Source organism: Pelophylax lessonae, assembly GCF_965119305.1.
Source record: "Pelophylax lessonae genome assembly, chromosome: 1".
In the NCBI taxonomy this organism is placed as follows: Eukaryota; Metazoa; Chordata; class Amphibia; order Anura; family Ranidae; genus Pelophylax; species Pelophylax lessonae.
The window spans coordinates 50,710,704-50,730,964 of record NC_138768.1 but is presented as its reverse complement, the minus strand read 5'-3'; the positions used below and the strand labels follow the sequence as shown (position 1 = coordinate 50,730,964).

The window sequence follows — 20,261 nt, the reverse complement described above, 5'->3', positions numbered from 1 at the left end:
GTGGTAGAGAATTCCACAATCCTGTAGCCCTAACAGTAAAGAATCCCCTGCGTTGCCTGAGGTTTAAGCGCTTCTCCTCTAATCGCATTGTATGTCCTCGAGTCTTCATGCATTCCTTGCGACTGAATAGCTTTTTTTCTATGCTGAGATCACCATTGAGGTATTTATAAATTGCTATCATGTCCCCTCTCAGGCGTCTCTTCTCCAGGGAGAATAAATCAAGCGATTGCAGACGCTCTTCATAATTAAGGTCCTCCAATCCCCTAATTAGTTTAGTTAGTGTGATGGTCACATACCCTATATAGGTAGCTAAAAAGTTCAATGGTGTCAGAGGGAACTTATCTGAGAAGGAGAAATTGCTCATTGCTCAAGGAACTCAAGCAACCTCTGGAAGAACCCCAGGGTTCAATGGAACCCTTGTTGAGAAACCCAGACATAGAGATTAGGCAATTGAGGGATCTTTTTTTAACTATAGAATTAGATAAAATACTTCTGCTTTCCATCCAGGCAATATTTCTTTGTAACCTATTCCTGAAATCCCCCTTGCTGTCAGTAATCTAAGAACAGTATTTAGTATAGGCCAGCAATTCTTAAGCTTTTAAACTTGAAGGAACCCTTGAAATAACTTTCTTGTCTTAGGGATTATTATTAACAGGAACCCCTTTTAATTGTTACTGTATCTACAGCTCACTTAACATTAGTGTTCTGGTTATTGGAAAGAATATGCCTGACATCTGTGGCAAGTGGAAAGAATCCCCTTCTTACATATAGTTAAAAAGATCATTGTGTCAATGGAAATCTATCTGAGAGGCAGACATTGTCCCTTGCTCAGGGATTCCCCTAGCAACCTCTAAAACAGTGGTTTCCCAACTCCAGTCCTCAGGGCCCACTAACAGGCCGGGTTTGCAAGCTAACTGAAATACATCCCAGGTGATATAATTTGCTGCTCAGTGATTGCAGTATTCTAGTCTGCATCTCCCCAAGGTAATACTTAAAATCTGGCCTGTTAGTGGGTCCTGAGGACCGGAGTTGAGAACCACTGCTCTAGAAGAACCCTAGGCTTCCATGGAACCTTGGTTGAGAAAGGCTTATATAGGCTATTGGATATTTCCATTCCTTCCACTGAACCCATGCTAGTCCATTGAGGAATCGGTGGATGAGCTATCAGATGACCTTTTTCCTCCTCTCGACACCAATGTCCCATCACTATTGCTGTATGTTTGCCTGGACCCCCTTGTTCCTCCCAATCCTAGCTCCCCCCAATCACAATAATTCAGGCAAGATGACCCCTTCTGCCAATGCAGTAGCATCTTGTAGACCTGGGTGATGAAGAGGTAAAGTTCCAATTTCTCTTACATCCTCTGACAGACGCAGCTCTCAATGCTTCTTCAGTAATGGGTTATGCGCCATCTACAGGTGTAGACTAGGCATAGATGGCGCATAACCCATTAGTGAAGAAGCATTGAGAGCTGCGTCTGTCAGAGGACTCAGAGAAAAGGATTTTACGGTAAGTTCTTTCAAAAATCCAATTATTATTTTAGTGGCAAAAATTTACGGTTTAGCGTTAGGAAACAATCCACTGATTCTGTTCACTGCTTTAACTCTTAAAACTCATTAAAACCCATTATCGGATTGAGGGAAAGTAGCAGGGGACAAATGTACTTCCAGTAAATTTTAGCTGTCTTGTGGGCGAGAGCGAATAGCTTATTTCTGCAGGAGGGGATAATGTTGCTTCGGAAAAAGTAACACTTGTGTGTTGTGACAGTACACGCCGCGTTGGATGTACACACAAACACTGACACTAAGGCCTGGGTCAGCGGTTCACACATAGTAACGCGGTTCCAATACTGAGACCCCATAACAAATTCTTCACAAGTGCATTTTTGTCTGTGTCACCAGGAAAGGGCTATCGGATAGCAGACAACTATGCAAGCTATTCGGAGCTTCCAGGAGGGGTGCCCAGGAATAAAGCAGCAGGCTTGCTCGCTAGCAACACTGCAGGCCCTGTGTCACAGAGGCAAGACTCTTAGTGTAACCCTGGAGGAAGAGGTCAGATCCTTTTAAAGAAGCACTCCACTGAACATAAAAAAAAAACACTTTAGTAGCTTCTAACCCCAGAACTGTTTAGATATTTAAATTTAATCTGTGAACAAGTTTTGTCTTTGAAGTTGGTAGGGCTTCTAATCAACTGATATCCATAACCAACTTTTTTGCATCTTATACGCGTTCACACTTTCCAATAATCGAACGACATATCGTTCGCATTTTGTTGCATGATACTAACATCGAATTCAACAATGCGTACAAACCGTATGATTTTTGTCGTACGATTCTGGAAAAGCTTCCTGGTTGCTTAGCTACGTATCAGATGGTGCAAAACAAAACAGTGGCAGCCAGGCTTTTTCTGGGCTATTTTAGTGTTTCTGAGCATGCGCGGTCTTTGTCGATCGACTTTTAGCGTATGCATTATCGTTCGAGAAGATGTCGTACGACAGAAGTTTTCCTGTTTGTCCCTTCGGATTTTGTTGGACCAACTGTCTTGATTGGTTGTCGAAAGCTGGGTACTAACGATCAGATTATCGCGAGATCAGGTCGAAAGCGAGTTTTATCGTATGATTATCGGAACGTGTGTACGGGGCATTAGTGCTGCTGATCACCTCCAGTCTCTGTGAATCACCTTTTGTTTACATGCACCAGTTCCACCGCCATCTGCACACCATTGCTCTGGCTAGGCTTCCTGATGATAACCGTGGACCATGCCTGAGCATTGCGGGATTTGAGCCAATAGAGAAGTGGAGAAGTCCATTTGGTGCTGGGTCCAGATGTTTACCCCAGTGTTCCATGAGGAAAGATGTCATTGTTGCTGTTGAATAATAATATAATAATGTTGCTGTTGAATAATAATATTAAACCTCATCTGCCATGTACTTGCCCACCCCATTATTTTGTTCAGGTCTGTTTGTAAGGTTTCCACATCCTGCATAGCAGGCATGACACAGGACTGATGGTAGCGCTCACCTTTTCTTCTCTGGACAAGGTTTTTTCCGGATGCCCCAAACAATTGGAAAGGGAATTCATCAGAGAAAATGACTTCACCCCAGTTCTCAGCAGTCCTATCCATGTACCTTTTGCAGAATATCAGTCTGTCCCTGATGTTTTTTCCTGGAGAGAAGTGGCTTCTTTGCTGCCCTTGACAACAGCCCATCCTCCAAAAGTCTTCTCCTCACTGTACGTGAAGATGCACTCACACCTGCCTGCTGCCATTCCTGAGCAAGCTCTTCACCGGAGGTACTACCATCCCGCAGCTGAATCAACTGTAGGTCCTGGCACTTGCTGGACTTTCTTGGGTGCCCTGAAGCCGCCTTCACAAATGCAGTGGAAATGTTTTTTATTTCTATTAACCACTTGCCGACCGCCGCACGCCGATCTAGGTCGGCGGTCAGCCCCTCACAGGCAAAGTGACGTAGGGCTACGTCACTAGCTTGTGATGGTCTAGGGAGCGAGCACGCGCCGCCGGAGGCGCGCTCCCGCGTGGTCACGGACCCATCCGCGCGTGTGACCGGCGGACCCGATGTCCGCCGGCCACTCTGCGATCGGCGGGGGAGAGGGAGAATGTCAGGCAGCTTGTGTAAACAAGCTGCCTGTCATTCTCCCCTCTGTATGAGAGCTGATCATATGGATCTACTATGTAGATCCGTTGATCACTCTGCATACAGCTGAAGCCACAGCCAATCACAGTAAGAATCACGCCCCTAGGGACACACACAGCCCCTCCCTCTCAAATAAAGTTAACCCCTTCACTACCAGTGTATTTTTACAGTAACAGTGCATATATATAGCACTGATTACTGTAGAAATGTCACTGGTAACCCCAAAAGTGTCAAAAATGTCAGTCAAGGGTCCGATCTGTCCGCCGCAATGTCGCAGTACCGCAAAAAAATCGCAGATCGCCGCCATTACGCGTTAAAAAAAAAAACAACAAAAATGACAAAAATCTTTCCCTTAGTCAGTAAACGCAATAACTTTTGCGCAAACCAATCAAAATACGCTTTTTGCGATTTTTTTTTTTTTACCAAACATAGGTAGCATAAAACAAATTGGCCGAAAATGTTAAAAAATTTTGATTTTTACATTTTTTTGGGGGGGAATTTCATATAAAAAAAAGGGAAAAATATTGCTATTTTTGCAAAATTGACGCTCTTTTTTTGTTTATAGCGCGTGATCAAAAAATCGCACAGGTGATCAAATACCGCCAAAAGAAAGCTCTGTTTGTGGGAAAAAAAGGACGCCAAATTCGTTTAGGTGTAGCGTCGCACGACCGCGCAATTGTCCATTAAAGTCACGCAGTGCCGAATCGCAAAATACCCCCTGGTCCTTTAGCAGCCAAATCCTCCGGGGCTTAAGTGGTTAAGTTAATTTTCATGGCAAAGAAGGACTTTACAATTAGTTGCCATTCATCTGATCACTCTTCATAACATTCTGGAGTATATGCAAATTGCCATCATAAAAACTGAGGCAGCAGACTTTGTAAAAATTAATATTTGGACTTTTTTAACACACATGATTCATTGGTTCACTTTATTTGCACCTTGTCATATTGTGTTATGTAGGTTTGTGTTTGTCAAGGTTTATTGATTTGAGACACATTACAAGTTTAGCGCACCAATCATTTTTAATATATTTGTGTGATGCTCAAAAACTTTTGGCCACAGCTGTAAAATGCACTAATGCAAGTAACGTGTGTTAACGCTCATTGTGATAGCATGCACTGCAGTCTACAGCTGGATGGAAAGATGTCTTTGGTTGGTCAGATCTTGTCTGGGTGCTGTGTAATGCCTGTAGCCATCTTTAGAGATCGCATGCTGGGGCCTGTAGTCCTTGGCAGCTGATGGAACGGTCTCTGTTTGCCCAAGCTTGCAGCTCTGATATAGAATTGTCAGGCACCCTTTTCTCCCCCATCAAGTGATTATCTCCTCCTCCAGACTGCATTCCTTCCCTCTCCACAGTCCTATCACTCCATCCCACTGCCACTTCCTCAGGAATGTTATCTGAGATCACACTCCATTTCTTTCCTCCCTTCACTTCATTATCAAGACATTGCCACTTTTTCCACCCTATGGCTAATGATCCTGAGCTGTGCTATCTCCAGGACTGCGGCGTGTCACCTTTCACTCTACCACGCCAAGCTTCCATACGGGAGAGCCAACATACATAAGCAGGCCCCTATTCTACAACCTCCTTGTTGAGATGTCTGTAGACTAAAGCACGCCTAAACCCAAAAACAAGTTTACTGTTCTTCTATAAGGTGACTGTATTCATTTTTTTCAGGCTTTTTCCCCTCCTATTTTCACCTGGTTATCCTTACTCCATTGTATCTATGGAGGGAGCCTTGGTTGCAGCATTGATTTCATCAACGAAAATATTTCTCTTGCATCCTCCAACAGTCGCCGCCGCCTCTAAGTCATCACTATTGGGTATTGACTTCCGCTCCGCAGGAGTAGCTAGGCATAAGACTAAAGGCCCGTACACACGTACCGATCGTCGGCATACAAACGTCGGCGGACGAAAGATCTGCCGATTGTACGCTTGTTAGTATGATGCCTCCGACAGCCGTCAGCGCACATTCTGCCGACAAGAGTCTGTCTTGCAAGCATTAAAATTTTTGTATGCCGACACCAGAGCGGTCGATTGTTCGCCAGTCAGTACAGAATTCGGACGACAGACAGCAGATTTGCAAGACTGGGCATGCTTAGAAAAGAAAAAACACAGGGAAAGTTAACCATTACATGACATCACTTCTGCAGTCGGCTGTAGTCGGCGGACAAAATTCTTGTGCTGTCTTTGCACTTTTCAACAGACACCGACAGCCCAGGGACAAAAGACGGCCGATCGTTCGCTGACGATCGGTACGTGTGTACGGCCCTTTAGTCAAAAAGAACAAAGGCATTTTGCATATACACACCCCTGGGGGCTTTCCCATCTGGTCAATACCCCCCTGCAGTGACCACTCCCAACTCAGTTTCTTTCTGCCTAGCGTCAGGAGTAGTTAGGCTTCCCTGTGCTGGGGCTACAGTCTCAGCCTATCTGATCTTTTTTATTTGATTTTCTTTTGAAAAAGTCAGTTTTTTCTTACTTTACTAGCTGTTTCTTTTGTCAGCTTAGTTTTAGTCGACTCTTTGGATGAAGATGGATTCATGCGGTGCTGGGATTCGGACTGACCGCCCTGGTTCTCCAGGGCAAAGGATCAGATGGACCCCCAGCCCGCCATCGAGCGTTCAGCTATGGTTTGCCCTGGCATTATGAATGACCCATCCCTGCTCGCAGTGACAAAAACTAAACAAAAATAAAATTCAAATTAGTCAATTGATGCAAACAATGATGAAAATCACCTCCAATTTTCATCAACGAATGAAAACAAAACAAAAATGTGAGGGAGAGACATTTATCCACCTTAACTTCCGTTTTCTTTAGAGATCCGCCTGTCTGTTAAAGCCCCAGCCCCCTGACTCTATCGGCAAGCTGTATTGGCTGAGAGATGCAGGCTCCCATCAATCCTTTCCCTTTCCTATGCAGTTCCACTCATTCACGCTATTTCTTTGGCGCCCTCTGCTGGCCTTTTCTAAATCGGCAACACCACTCCATCCCCACCCTATAATAATAATAGCACAATAAACTATAAACCTATATTGCACTACCACGAAAGAATAAGTAGAGGGCATCTACTAAACTGCTGAAAGAAAAAAAATATTAAGAAAAAGGTTTTTCTTTTTTTTTTTCTCCTAATATTTATTGTTGATAATCTATTCAGGTAATATGTGCGATGGTATTACAGCCAATTGAGTTTAAAGTTTTTTTTAATATTTGAATTCCAGGTCACAGTGATGTAGTGCGTGGAACCGCATGCGATTCAGACAGGAATCGCACCACATTCCTGTTCAAATCACATGCAATTCTTTTCAGTGCAATTTGAACCTATTTCTTTTGTGTGGCTCAAATCGCATCGCAGCCGCACGAAAAGGTGCATGCCCTTCTTTTTTTTTTTTTTTGCGGCTCTGGAATCAGATAGCATGGGTGTCCACGCAACCGTTTTTGGGGTGTCCTTAATTTAACCTTGACACCCACAGCGGTTCACATGATCAGAGTGCGATTATGATGCGGGAAACGCACAGGAATTGTTGCAAATCCCACACCAAATCATTGTGAATTGGGACTTGAAGTTGCACTTCTGTTTGTCAAAGAGCAATATTTTTTTGTTCTTTAAAGCGAAGGTCCAGCCTGTATTAACCACTTTTGGACCGGAAGGTTTTCCAGGCCATTTTTTGTGATTCGGCACTGCGTTATTTTAACTGACAATTGCGCCGGGCCCGCAGATCGGCTTTCCCTGTCACTCACGGTCCCACCAAGTGATGTGCAGTTGCGTAGTTTCACGGAACAGAGCCAACCTGCCACAGTATTTGTGCAGCTAGCGGTCAGCAAGTGGTTAAAAAAATTAGAAGTCAGCAGCTACTTTACCTGTCCAGGGAGCCCGCAATGTTTCGCACCTGAAGCCGACCTGTACATCGGCTCCGGGTGCAAGCGCCGGCATCCTTACTTAAGGGAAACAGGAAGTGAATGCTTCACAGCCTGTTTCCTACTGCGCATGCTTGAGTCACGCTGTGCTTTCTGAATGGTCCCGTTGTCTTCTGGGACCTGTGTGTGTCTCCCAGAAGGCAGCGGGGAAAGGCATGGATGAGCGAGTTTGGGGTGGAGGAACTTGACTGGCCTGCACAGAGTCCTGACCTCAACCCGATGGAACACCATTGGGATGAATTAGAGTGGAGACTGTGAGCCAGGCCTTCTTGTCCAACATCAGTGCCTGACCCTCACAAATGTGCTTCTGGAAGAATGGTCAAACATTCCCATAGACACTCCTAAACCTTGTGTGCAGCCTTCCCAGAAGAGTTGAAGCTGTTATAGCTGCAAAGGGTGGGCCAACTCAATATTGAACCCTACGGACTAAGACTGGGATGCCATTAAAGCGGACTTCCACTCAAAAGTGGAACTTCCGCTTTAAGTGGTCCTGACCCCCTGACATGCCATATTTGGCATGTCATTTTGTGTGTGTGGGGGGGGGGGGGGGAGCGGGTACCTATTTTTGGCAGGAAGTCGGGGGGAGGTTCTCCTCTCCCCCTCCCTGCAATCTCCTGGGACACGTCACAGGTCCCAGAAGATTGCCTGTCCATTCAGGGCATGCAGCCAACTCACGCATGCGCAGTCCGTACCCGGCTGTGAAGCCGCAAGCTGTCGCAGCCGGTGCCCACACTAGAGATGCCGGCGCCGCGGGGAGAAGATGGAGAGAACCGAGGCGCCCCCCCTGGCCGTATCGCTGGACTGTGGGACAGGTGATCGTGTGTTTATTAAAAGTCAGCAGGTACACATTTTGTAGCTGCTGACTTTTAATAACACAAAAGCCAGTGGAACTCCGCTTTAAAGTTCATGTCCGTGTAAAAGCAGGTGTCCCAATACTTTTGACAACATAGTGTATATGGAAACTTTTACCTGCAAGGGGTTTGTATGTCTGTCCACTCAGTTTTGAAGTTTACACAGCTCTGCTGTTCAATAATACTAGCAATTTATTACCTGTATATCCTGCCAGTTCCTTGGTGTTCATTGGATTTCCAGCAGAGGGGTGGCAGTGTTTGCTGGCCGATGCTGAAATCGCTGTACATGGTGAAACGCAGACAACTCCTGGTCACATAGAAGAAGACATAATGGGACGCTAAGGGGTCATGTGAATAAAATCAGGAATTTAGCTGCACCTTTTGTCATAAAGCAATGCTTACTCCCAGAGGAAGGGTTGTGTGGCTTGCAGTATAAAGTGTTGCCATCTATTGCGAAATGTTAAAATCTATAAGGAGGTATTGGTGATTAGATCTAGATCTTCTGTACACTAAACCACACAGAGATGACTTCCTGCTTGCATTGACTCCTGGGAGCTCAACGTCATCGCTCCCAGGAGTCAATGCGCCTGCACTGGCCGTGCTCGTCACTTTCGGTGGAGGCGCGTCATTCCCTGCTAAACAGCTTCTGGGCATGACGCGCCTGCACCAGAAGTGACAGGCAGGGCCGGTGCCGGGCATTCTGGGACTCCGACGTCACTGAAGAGGACACCGAAGAGGACACTCTGGCTTCAGCTTCCCATACCTGAGATGGCAGCGCTGGACAAGACATTTTCACTGTAAGCATTTCTTCTAAAAGGTAAGTGAACCCAGGGACAGTTCAGAGGCTATCATTGCTGAAATGCACTATTTCTGACTGTCCCGGGGGTATTTTTATCGAAAAAACATTTTTGAGGCCGGAACTCCGCTTTAAGTGGTTGTAACCCTCAGACATGAAATCTGAACAAAACATATCTTTCTATGTCCTGTACTTGTCTCAATCCAGTGTCATTTCAGTCTTCTGCCTAGTTCCTCTGCTATCTGAATAAATCACTTCTGACAAGTTTTCCTGACACCAAGAGGTAAAATGTTGACAGGGGAGGGAGCTCCAGAACACAGCCTGTGATTGACAGCCTCAACTCTGTTCCTGTGTGAATGGGTGTGTCCTTTCCCTCCAGTCAGCTCTCAGAGCTCTTCTCACTGAGCTCTACAGTGTGTAATTTCTGCTTTCTGCCCCCTTTTTTTCGAACAGCTCATGTCATGCATGATGGCATGCTAGTAAAATTAATGGCAAAAATGTCACTACTTGTAGCCAGCTTGTGTATTTGTGATTTGCTATTTCTATATAACCAAATATAGCGTGTAGGTGCATCGCCCAGCTGGCAGCAGAACTGGATAGCACACCTGTGCCTTATGCCTGCAACTAAACGTCATGGTCTCATGCATCGCCACTAAACGCCCAGTATGCATGAAGCTTCTTGAATGGATATAACTGGACACTTTCTGATGACCATAATACGTATATATATATACGTTGGGGTTTACCAGGATTATGACTGAAGTTATCAGCCATAACCCCGGTATCGTTTTTTTGTAGCGGATGGCTGGCTTTTCCATGAATCCGTTCCGAGTGACTCATGAGCCACTGGAACGCTTTCCAAAGACCATAGCAGTGATCAAAGAGTATCTACTCTTTGGCTGCCTATGGCAGTAGCTGGCCACACCATTGGATCGTTTCTCAGGCAAACTGGCGGAAACAGTAAGCCCAAGAGACAACAGTGGTAGGGGGGGAGACAGGCTTACCGTTTCTGCCGGTTTGCCCGTGAAACGATCAGACAGTGTTGGCCGGCTGCTCCCATAGGCGATGAAAGGGTAGATGCTCTGATCACCTCTATGACCTTGGAGGACCAATGCGCTGTCATGACGTCACTTCCGGCTCAGGCTGGAAATAAATAATTATTATTTTTTTTTCCTCCTGCAGCTACAGGAGGAAAATGGAGGAGATTGGTTCCTCTAAATGCTGCCCCCGCCTATCCAGGTGTACAGGGGAGCCGCACAGGCCCCCTGGACCATGGGGCTAGGTTGCAATCGCAACCCCTGTAGTTACACCCCTGAGTTCAGATCAGTCTAAGCAGAATCTGTGTGTGGCTGGCTTAGGAGCAGACAGTGTGTGCGGATATCCATCCATAATAATAATTATTATTTTACCTGAATAAGGTGTGATTTTCTCCAGAACAATTTAGAAATAACTGACATCACTCAGGGCCTACAGCTGTCACTATTCTGTACCCACTAGATGCATATTCCGCATGCACCTTGCAGACTGGTTTATTGTTCAGGTCTAAAGAAAAAAGAAATGATTGGGTGTTCTGGCTGATGGATGACTGGCACTCTCCAGCCAGAGAACCGAACAAGTACCAGCGTAGTTCTGCTGCATAAATAAATCCATTGGACATGACGTGATGGTAATATCGGAAGACGTGACCTCATAGCCGCTCTGCACTCTGTGCCGAACCAATGGGAAGACGTTCTATCTGAGCCCGGGGCTCCTGCAGTTGCCATGTTTAATACCGCTAATGACAGGCGTTTAAACAGTGGAGATTGAGGTGTGAAGTCAAGAATAACTAAAACCAATCCGGCCCGGGTCTGCTTCACATGCACGCCAGATGTATGCAGGGCGAGCGCACAGCGCCTGTTCACAGTAGGGCTGACAAGTAAATATTTAAAGTTATTACACAGGTCTCTGGAATGAGACCAACGAGACCAGAGTCAATGTAACCCTTTGTGTAGAGAACATACTTCAGGCAGGTAGCAGAGCCTTCGTCTAGCATCCATTTCTTCTGAAGAGTCCAAAAGCTGCAGAAGGCAGAGTGAGTATTTGATGTGGATCAGCCAATGGTATTCATCAGGGTGGGAAGATCCCACCATTTTTGCTCCAATGGTGCCATCTCTACCAACTCGAAGTACATTAGTGGTCCTCATTTAAAAAAAGCTGTGAGTCCGTTTGATAAGGGTAACACTGACCCCTTATTTCTTGCATACTATGCTGGAAGACCACAAACAATCTTGTATTCTTGAGAATGTTTTCTATGGCTTTTGGCCCCAGAAAATATCAAATTGTGTGGGGTTTGTGTTGGTTTCCAATACATTTACCAAATGACCAACGTTCATTGGCTCTGGACATCCCATTGCAAAACAATGGGCATTAATATAGAGTTGCCCCCCTCCCCCTCCTTTGGGGCTGCAATTTCCACTCTTCTGGGAAGGTTTTCCACAAGAGTTTGAAGTGTGTCTGTGGGGATTTGTCCCCATCTGAGAAGAAAATGGTCACACACCACCACAGAATCCAATGAAGAGAAGTTCCTTTTATTCAGGTAAGTCGTACAGGGATTTGTCCCCGTTCAGCCTAAAAAACATTTGTGAGGTCAGAGAATGATGTTGGATGCGAAGACCTGGCTTGTAATCAGTGGCCCACTTCATCCCAAAGGTATTTCATAGGGTTGAGGTCAGGGCTCTGTGCAGACCACTCGAGATCCTTCTTACCAAATTCATCAAATCATGTCTTTATGGAGCTGGCTTTGTACACAGAGACACAGTAATGATGGAACAAAAAAGGGCCTTCCCCCCCCCTAAACGTACGACAGGGTTGGAAGTGCACAATTGTATAAAACGGTGGTCTCCAAACTGCCGCCTGGGGGGCCATATGCATCCCTTTGTTTGCCTTAATGTGGCTCTTGGAACACTGTTCCTCCCACTGACAGTAACATTAGGGCACTAGTCCTACCACTGACACCAATGATGGGACACTATTCCTCCCACTGACACCAATGATGGGGCACTATTCCTCCCACTGACACCAGTGATGGGGCATTATTCCATCCACTGACACCAATGATGGGGTGCTATTCCTCCCACTGACAGTAACAATAGGGCACTATTCCTCCCTCTGACACCAATGATGGGGCACACTTCCTCCCACTAACACCAATGATGGGGTGCTATTCCTCCCACTGACACCAATGATTGGGCACTATTCCTCCCACTGACACCAATGATGGGACACTATTCCTCCCACTGACACCAATGATGGGACACTATTCCTCCCACTGACACCAATGATGGGGCACACTTCCTCCCACTAAGACCAATGATGGGGTGCTATTCCTCCCACTGACACCAATGACGGGGTACACTTTCTCCCACTAACACCAATGATGGGGTGCTATTCCTCCCACTGACACCAATGATTGGGCACTATTCCTCCCACTGACACCAATGATGGGACACTATTCCTCCCACTGACACCAATGATGGGACACTATTCCTCCCACTGACGCCAATGATGGGGCACACTTCCTCCCACTAACACCAATGATGGGGTGATATTCCTCCCACTGACACCAATGATGGGTCACACTTCCTCCCACTAACACTAATGATGGGGTGCTATTCCTCCCACTGACACCAATGACGGGGCACACTTCCTCCCACTAACACCAATGATGGGGTGCTATTCCTCCCACTGACAGTAACAATAGGGCACTATTCCTCCCACTAACACCAATGATGAGGTGCTATTCCTCCCACTGACACCAATGATGGGGCACTATTCCTCCCACTAACACCAATGACGGAGCACTATTCCTCCCACTAACACCAATGACGGAGCACTATTCCTCCCACTGACACCAATGATGGGGTGATATTCCTTCCACTGACACCAATGATGGGTCACACTTCCTCCCACTAACACCAATGATGGGGTGCTATTCCTCCCACTGACAGTAACAATAGGGCACTATTCCTCCCACTAACACCAATGATGGGGCACTATTCCTCCCACTAACACCAATGACGGAGCACTATTCCTCCCACTAACACCAATGACGGAGCACTATTCCTCCCACTAACACCAATGACGGAGCACTATTCCTCCCACTAACACCAATGACGGAGCACTATTCCTCCCACTAACACCAATGATTGGGCACTATTCCTCCCACTGACCCCAATGATGGAGTGCTATTCCTCCCCCTAGTACATGTTTACATGTACTAGGGGGAGGAATTGTTTGCATTGTGTACTCACTGATGCCAGGACAGTTTTACCCCCGATGGCCACAGTCCAGCCCCCCAAAAGTCTGAAAGACAAGACCATAAACTGGGCCTTTGTTTAGAAAGTTTAGAGACCCATGGTTTAAAATATCTTTATATTCTGTAGCATTAACAGTACTCTTCACTGGAAATACCAGAGCTCAGTAATTTGAGGGATGTATATAAAGATTTGGGTATATTCTAGAACATTCTGTAAAAAGATCTGAAATAGGCCCTTTATAATTGGAGCTGTGAATCTCTATTTATGATTGCATTACTTTTGAATGGTGGTGGGTGGGCAGCAAGTGCTTGAAGTAGAAGCATAGCTAATCGTATAAAATCTTATATATGTTTTAAATGGACTTAAAAATTGATTTTCATTACTTTTTAAATGGCAAAAAGGCCTAACATCAACTATTCCCTCCCCCTCCTCCTACCTTTTCTGCATACCCTGTATAAAAAATATCTGTATACTTACCTCTTTTTAATCTGATCAGATTACGTGATCCTGCAGCTCCTGCTCCCCTGTATAAGGTAGCACTCAATTACGGCTCTGAAATCTGTGAGCTGTGCCCTCACCCATAGGCTCCCATGGCCCAGCCATTGTCGGTGCTCTCTCTTCTCCCCTGCAGCAGCTGCCCACCAACACAGGATAGCCGGAGCTTTGGGATCAAATGACCGAACTGGAGAGCATTAAGAAGAGGTAAGTACACATTTCTTTTATACACAGGGCATGCAGGATCAGTAGGAGGAAGAGGGAAGGAACGTTTTAAGAATAGTTAGTGTTAGACTTTTTTTTCCACTTTAGATCTTCAACTTTCATTAACGTAATACCTGGTGACCCTGTGTTTTACTAATCATAAATGTCATTGTGTAAAAATATATATACATTTGGTATTCCTCCAGGGTGTTACATCTCACACATCCTATTCATCTTCTATCTACCACTTCATCAAAGGTTTAGCAGTTAGCAGGAGGTAGCAAGCCATAATAAGTTAGAGTTCCTCTTTAGGAATGTAAGGTGTTGGCCACAATAGCTCAGCCTCCCCTCTTCATGAAATAGTGACATTAGCTGCCCCTTGCTGTTACAGATGGTGCCCTGGCTGCAACTGAACTTGGGGCTCCAGAGCTCCAAGGCAGTTCTACTGACTATTGTAATTTCTAAGGGGTCTATATAATGGAGTGCAGCTTTTCATCCTACTATCCATTCTGAAAATACAGGCCATGGTGGCGAGTCCAGAGTGTCCCATGGAGTCTCAATAAAGCTGCTGAGAGCCCTCAGTGATGAAAGGAGAGGGCCGGTCACATGACTTTGACAGGTTTATTATTTATCGCATAATGCATTTTCTATATATAAATCTCTGTCTCTCTCTATATCAATCTCTGTTACTATCTGCAGCCATTCTCTCTCTCCCAAAAGCTAGGTACACACTATCGTTTTTTTTACGTTCAACCCAGTAGCAGCTCGCTGTACTAATTATCCAAAGTTAGTACATTGATCTCCCTGCTGAGCTATTGTTTTCTGACAGGGGGACTTCCACTGTCTGAGAGCGCTGATTGGATGCCCATTGGCAGATCTTTTCAGTCATGCCCCTTTGACAGAACCAGATAGGCTGTCATACACACGTGCTGAATATTGCCTGCTTTCTGTTTAGCTGAAAGATATTTGGCTTCTGTGTCTGGGACTTTACTCCGTCACTATCTCTCACTATCAGTTTCTCTCTCCATCTGTCACCATCTTGCTCTGTCACTATTTGTCCCTCTCTTGCTATCTCTCTCTTTCTCTGACACTCTCAATCGCTCTCTCTCTCTCTGTGTCACTATCACTCGCTCTCTCTCTGTCACTATCGCTCTTCTCTCTGTCGCTATCGCTCTGTCGCTATCGCTCCCTCTCTCTCTGTCGCTATCGCTCCCTCTCTCTCTGTCGCTATCGCTCCCTCTCTCTCTGTCGCTATCGCGCTCTCTCTCTCTGCCACTATCGCGTGCTCTCTCTCTGTCGCTATCGTTCTCTCTCTCTCTGTCGCTATCGTTCTCTCTCTCTCTGTCGCTATCGTTATCTCTCTCTCTCTGTCGCTATCGTTCTCTCTCTCTCTGTCGCTATCGTTCTCTCTCTCTCTGTCGCTATCGTTCTCTCTCTCTCTGTCGCTATCATTCTCTCTCTCTCTGTCGCTATCGTTCTCTCTCTCTCTGTCGCTATCGTTCTCTCTCTCTCTCTCTGTCGCTATCGTTCTCTCTCTCTGTCGATATCGTTCTCTCTCTCTCTGTCGCTATCGTTCTCTCTCTCTGTCGCTATCATTCTCTCTCTGTCGCTATCGTTCTCTCTCTCTCTCTCTCGCTATCGTTCTCTCTCTCTCTCTCTCGCTATCGTTCTCTCTCTCTCTCTCTGTCGCTATCGTTCTCTCTCTCTCTCTCTGTCGCTATCGCTCTCTCTCTCTCTCTGTCACTATCGCTCTCTCTCTCTCTCTGTCACTATCGCTCTCTCTCTCTCTGTCACTATCGCTCTCTCTCTCTCTGTCACTATCGCTCTCTCTCTCTCTGTCACTATCGCTCTCTCTCTCTCTGTCACTATCGCTCTCTCTCTCTCTCTGTCACTATCGCTCTCTCTCTCTCTGTCACTATCGCTCTCTCTCTCTCTCTCTGTCACTATCGCTCTCTCTCTCTCTGTCACTATCGCTCTCTCTCTCTCTCTCTGTCACTATCGCTCTCTCTCTCTCTGTCACTATCGCTCTCTCTCTCTCTCTCTCTCTCTGTCACTATCGCTCTCTTTCTCTCTCTCTCTCTCTGTCACTATCGCTCTCTTTCTCTCTGTCACTATCGCTCTCTCTCTCTCTGTCACTATCGCTCTCTCTCTCTCTCTGTCACTATCGCTCTCTTTCTCTCTGTCACTATCGCTCTCTTTCTCTCTGTCACTATCGCTCTCTCTCTCTCTGTCACTATCGCTCTCTCTCTCTCTCTCACTATCGCGCGCTCTCTCTCTCTCTGTCACTATCGCTCTCTCTCACTGTCACTATCGCGCGCTCTCTCTCTCTCTGTCACTATCGCTCTCTCTCACTGTCACTATCGCTCTCTCTCACTGTCACTATCGCGCGCTCTCTCTCTCTCTGTCACTATCGCTCTCTCTCTCTGTCACTATCGCTCTCTCTCTCTGTCACTATCGCTCTCTCTCTCTGTGTCACTATCGCTCTCTCTCTCTGTGTCACTATCGCTCTCTCTCCCTCTTTCACTATCGCTCTCTCCCTCTGTCACTACCGCTCTCTCTCTTTCTGCCACTATTGCTCTATCCATCTATCTATCACAGATGTATCTTTAGTATATGACTTTTTTATGTAATGTAAAAAACTGAATGGGTCTTTTTTTTTTATCAGTGTTTTCCCCCCGGCAGGGGTGCAGTCAGCTCTGTGAGCCGGCTTCTCCTCAGCTGGCTAACCTAATTGTTTGGTTATAAATCTGTCCCATCTACTTGTTGAAAAGTTGATAATTACAGCTGAGCTTCTGCCTGACATATGCTGAACAGCAGCAGTACAAGCTCGTGCCTTGTCCTCCACATGTGTGCGAACACGGCAGGCGAGGTACGAGGCTGTGAGGAGGCCACATGCTGAGCGAGCTTTCCAGGTTTCAAGTGTACCGGTCACTCCTGCGTGACAAAGGCAGACATTTTTGCTGGCCAATTCTGGGAAGTCTGGAAACTTGTTTGAACTTCTACTGAATTCTACAGATGCCTCTGAGATGGTGAAATAACTGTGCAGGCCTACCAGAAATAGGAATTCTTATATTGAATACTTTCATTACAGGCATTAACTCCATACAGTTACCAGAATACAATATTTCTATAGAGGGCCTTTTAAAAGCACCTTCCAGGGTGTTCTTCCTTAGAAGTCGTGTCTGTGTGATGCAATAACTGTCACCAAAACACAGATAAACTGTTAAACTGTCTCATTCCCTGCAAGAGACATTACTGACCACATTTGGTTTTGCTGGTTTCCTCTTCTGCTGTTCAGCTCTAAACCGAAGTAAAAGTCCTTGTCACAAGTTCCTGTTATTTCACAGCATGCCTCCTCTGAAGTTCCTCTTTCTGATGTCTCGGCTGGTGGCGGTTAACTGATTTTGTCTGTTTGTGTTTTGCAGAAGGATTTCTCCGTTCGAGAAGAGCTGCACAAATCAGATGTGGAGAGCTGGCTGGGTTTCATCACCTTCCTGTGTGAGGTGTTTGGCACCATGAGAAGTAGCTCAGATGAGCCCTTCCGAGTCCTCGTGTGCCCCATCTATACCTGCCTTAGAGAGGTAATGGTCGCCATTTTGTGTGGAGGTTATGGCTCGATGCCAGTGTTACTGGCAGAATCACAATGACAAATTGTACAAAATCAGGCACAGCTCTGCATAGAAGCCAATTATCTTCCAGGTTTAATTGTGAAAGCTTAAAGCGGAGCTCCACTCAAAAGGAGAAGCTCTACTTGTCTGCCTCCCCCCCCACAATTGGTTTTGACTAGTGCTGCACCGAAATTTCGGCATCCAATGTTTTCGGACGAAAATGGGCCTATCCCATTTCGGCCGAAAACTGGTTAAAGATGCCGAAAATGAATGGCCACTAATAGCTGTAAGAAGTGAGTCCTTCACTTCTCTGTCAGGTGGGTATCTCCGCTGACCGCTCCGTTCTGTTTCCCCAACGGCGCCGGGCACTTTATTGTGAGCTACACTGGTTGCTAGGATGGCCAGCCGACTGGCATCTAGTAACCAGTGATGTCCGAGGAGAGGAACCAGCATGCACAGCAGAGGAGGATCCTCCTCGTCCTCCTCCGCGCTTATTGCAGAATGGTTCCCCCATCTCCTCTCCATGTGCTCTGGTGCTGCCACTGCGGAGTAAAGTATTCTCACTCTCTCTCCCTCCTTTAAACCACAAGTAATAATTCTATAAACGACAGGAGTTGTCTTGGAAGAAAATAACCCCATTAAGTGTCACTATAAAGCAATATTAAAAGAAACCTCTGATTATGTGTACTGAATGTCATTGTCTTTGATAAAATAACTTTATGGCTTTATTACTTGTTTATGGGAATGTTTGTTTATATGGTGATTGCCTGTCCTAAACAATCCCTCCTCTTATGGGATCCACTGGAGTCCAACTGACGTAGGTATGCACACACAATCCTTCGACTCTGCGACACCAACACTGCCAGCAGGTCCATAAACCTAAACCTTCCACTCGACCCCACATTCTTGTTAATGGTGAAAACTTACTGTAATACAGGGCAAAGATATGCATTTGGCATCTTTGAATAAAACCAAATTCAAACAACCATCGTCCTACAAAATGTACCCGATAACAAAGTCTTTATAAAAACTTCAAACCCACTACTGGCAAAACACCTCATCAGTATGCACAGATACACGTCTGCTTGATAAAATCATTTGGGGGAAAAAAGTCATTTTCGGTTTTCGGCCAAGGGCAGCCTGAATTTTCGGTTTCTGTTTTGGCCCAGAATTTTCATTTCGGTGCATCCCTAGTTTTGACAGGTTTTGCTGAGTTCGCAGCCAGGCCAAGGGAGAAAATAAAATGCTGCGTGATTCGCACATGTGCAGTAGGTAACCAGCTGTGAAGCCTCAAGGCTTCACTGCCAGTATCTCTTACCCAGGATGGCGGCACCCGAACCCAAGAGCTGATTTAAGAATGGGCTTAGGTGAAGACACAAAGGAATCCCTGGACAGGTAAGTGCCCTAATAGCAAAAGTCAGCAGCTACAGTATTTGTAGATGCTGACTTTAAATTTTTTGGTGGGGGTGCTAATTGAACAAGCTAAAGTTAGAAGCTGATTGGCTACCATGCACAGCAGCACCAGATTCTGAGTGCTACAGTTAAGGTAAATCTCTTCCTAAATGTCATTCAGCCCACTTCCTGTGAGTCATAGGTGTCATGGGCCTGCCTAATGGGGGAATCTTTATAAGACTGCCCTGAGCTCAGAATACTGCAGCACTGAACTGTTTAACCTTCTTAGCGGTATTCCCGAGTGTGGCTCGGGGTACCGCCAGAAGCATCGCTGGATCCTGTAAAAGAGGTTACTTACCTTGTCACCGGGATCCAGCGATGTGTCTCGCGGCAGATCTTCCTCCCGATCGTCTCCGTGCCCCGGCTTCCGTCTCCTGCGACGTGATGTTCGCAGGGGGGTGGAACCGGCGGCAAATTCAAATGTAAAAACACACCAAACACACTGATACCATTCAAAATAAAAAAAATCACATTAGTTTGCCCCCTAGTGCCCTTTCCTGCAGTTTTACTGTACTTTTTATGTATATATATATATATATATATATATATATATATTAGTGTGTGTATATATATATATATATATATATATATATATATACACGTAATTCTTGTGAATGAGCAGCCCAAACCAACTGTATACATTTTATATATATATATAATGTATACAGTTGGTTTGGGCTGCTCATTCACAAGAATTACATGCAAAATAATGGTACCACTTTCAGCACCTAAAATCCAAAAGAATCATACCGCCAGGGAGGTTAAGGCTCTTGTACTTCTTTTGGGCGACAGGCGTCCCGCAATTCTGTTTGCGTGATTTTACCGCAATTCGTCGAGCGACAATCACGGCAAAATCTCACCACGTTTGGGGTGCCATTGCAAGTGACAGGAATCACTCAGGCGTCCCGCGATTTGCAATGATTCGGGATCGCAAGCAGAATCGTGATTCTGCCCGCGATCCAAGGTGCCAATATATGAACAGAGCCAAACA

At 45.8% G+C, this 20,261-nt stretch overlaps 1 protein-coding gene across 2 annotated transcripts in view; it reads left to right on the top strand.

Annotated features, from left to right (window-relative positions):
• The window catches only part of CTIF (cap binding complex dependent translation initiation factor), a 419,667-nt gene that overhangs the window by 374,222 nt on the left and 25,184 nt on the right, over positions 1-20,261 (top strand). For both annotated transcript variants that reach the window (XM_082254608.1, XM_082254607.1), the window contains one exon: positions 17,636-17,791. In XM_082254608.1, coding sequence (XP_082110734.1) covers positions 17,636-17,791 — 156 coding nt within the window. The remainder of the gene's footprint in view (positions 1-17,635; positions 17,792-20,261) is intronic.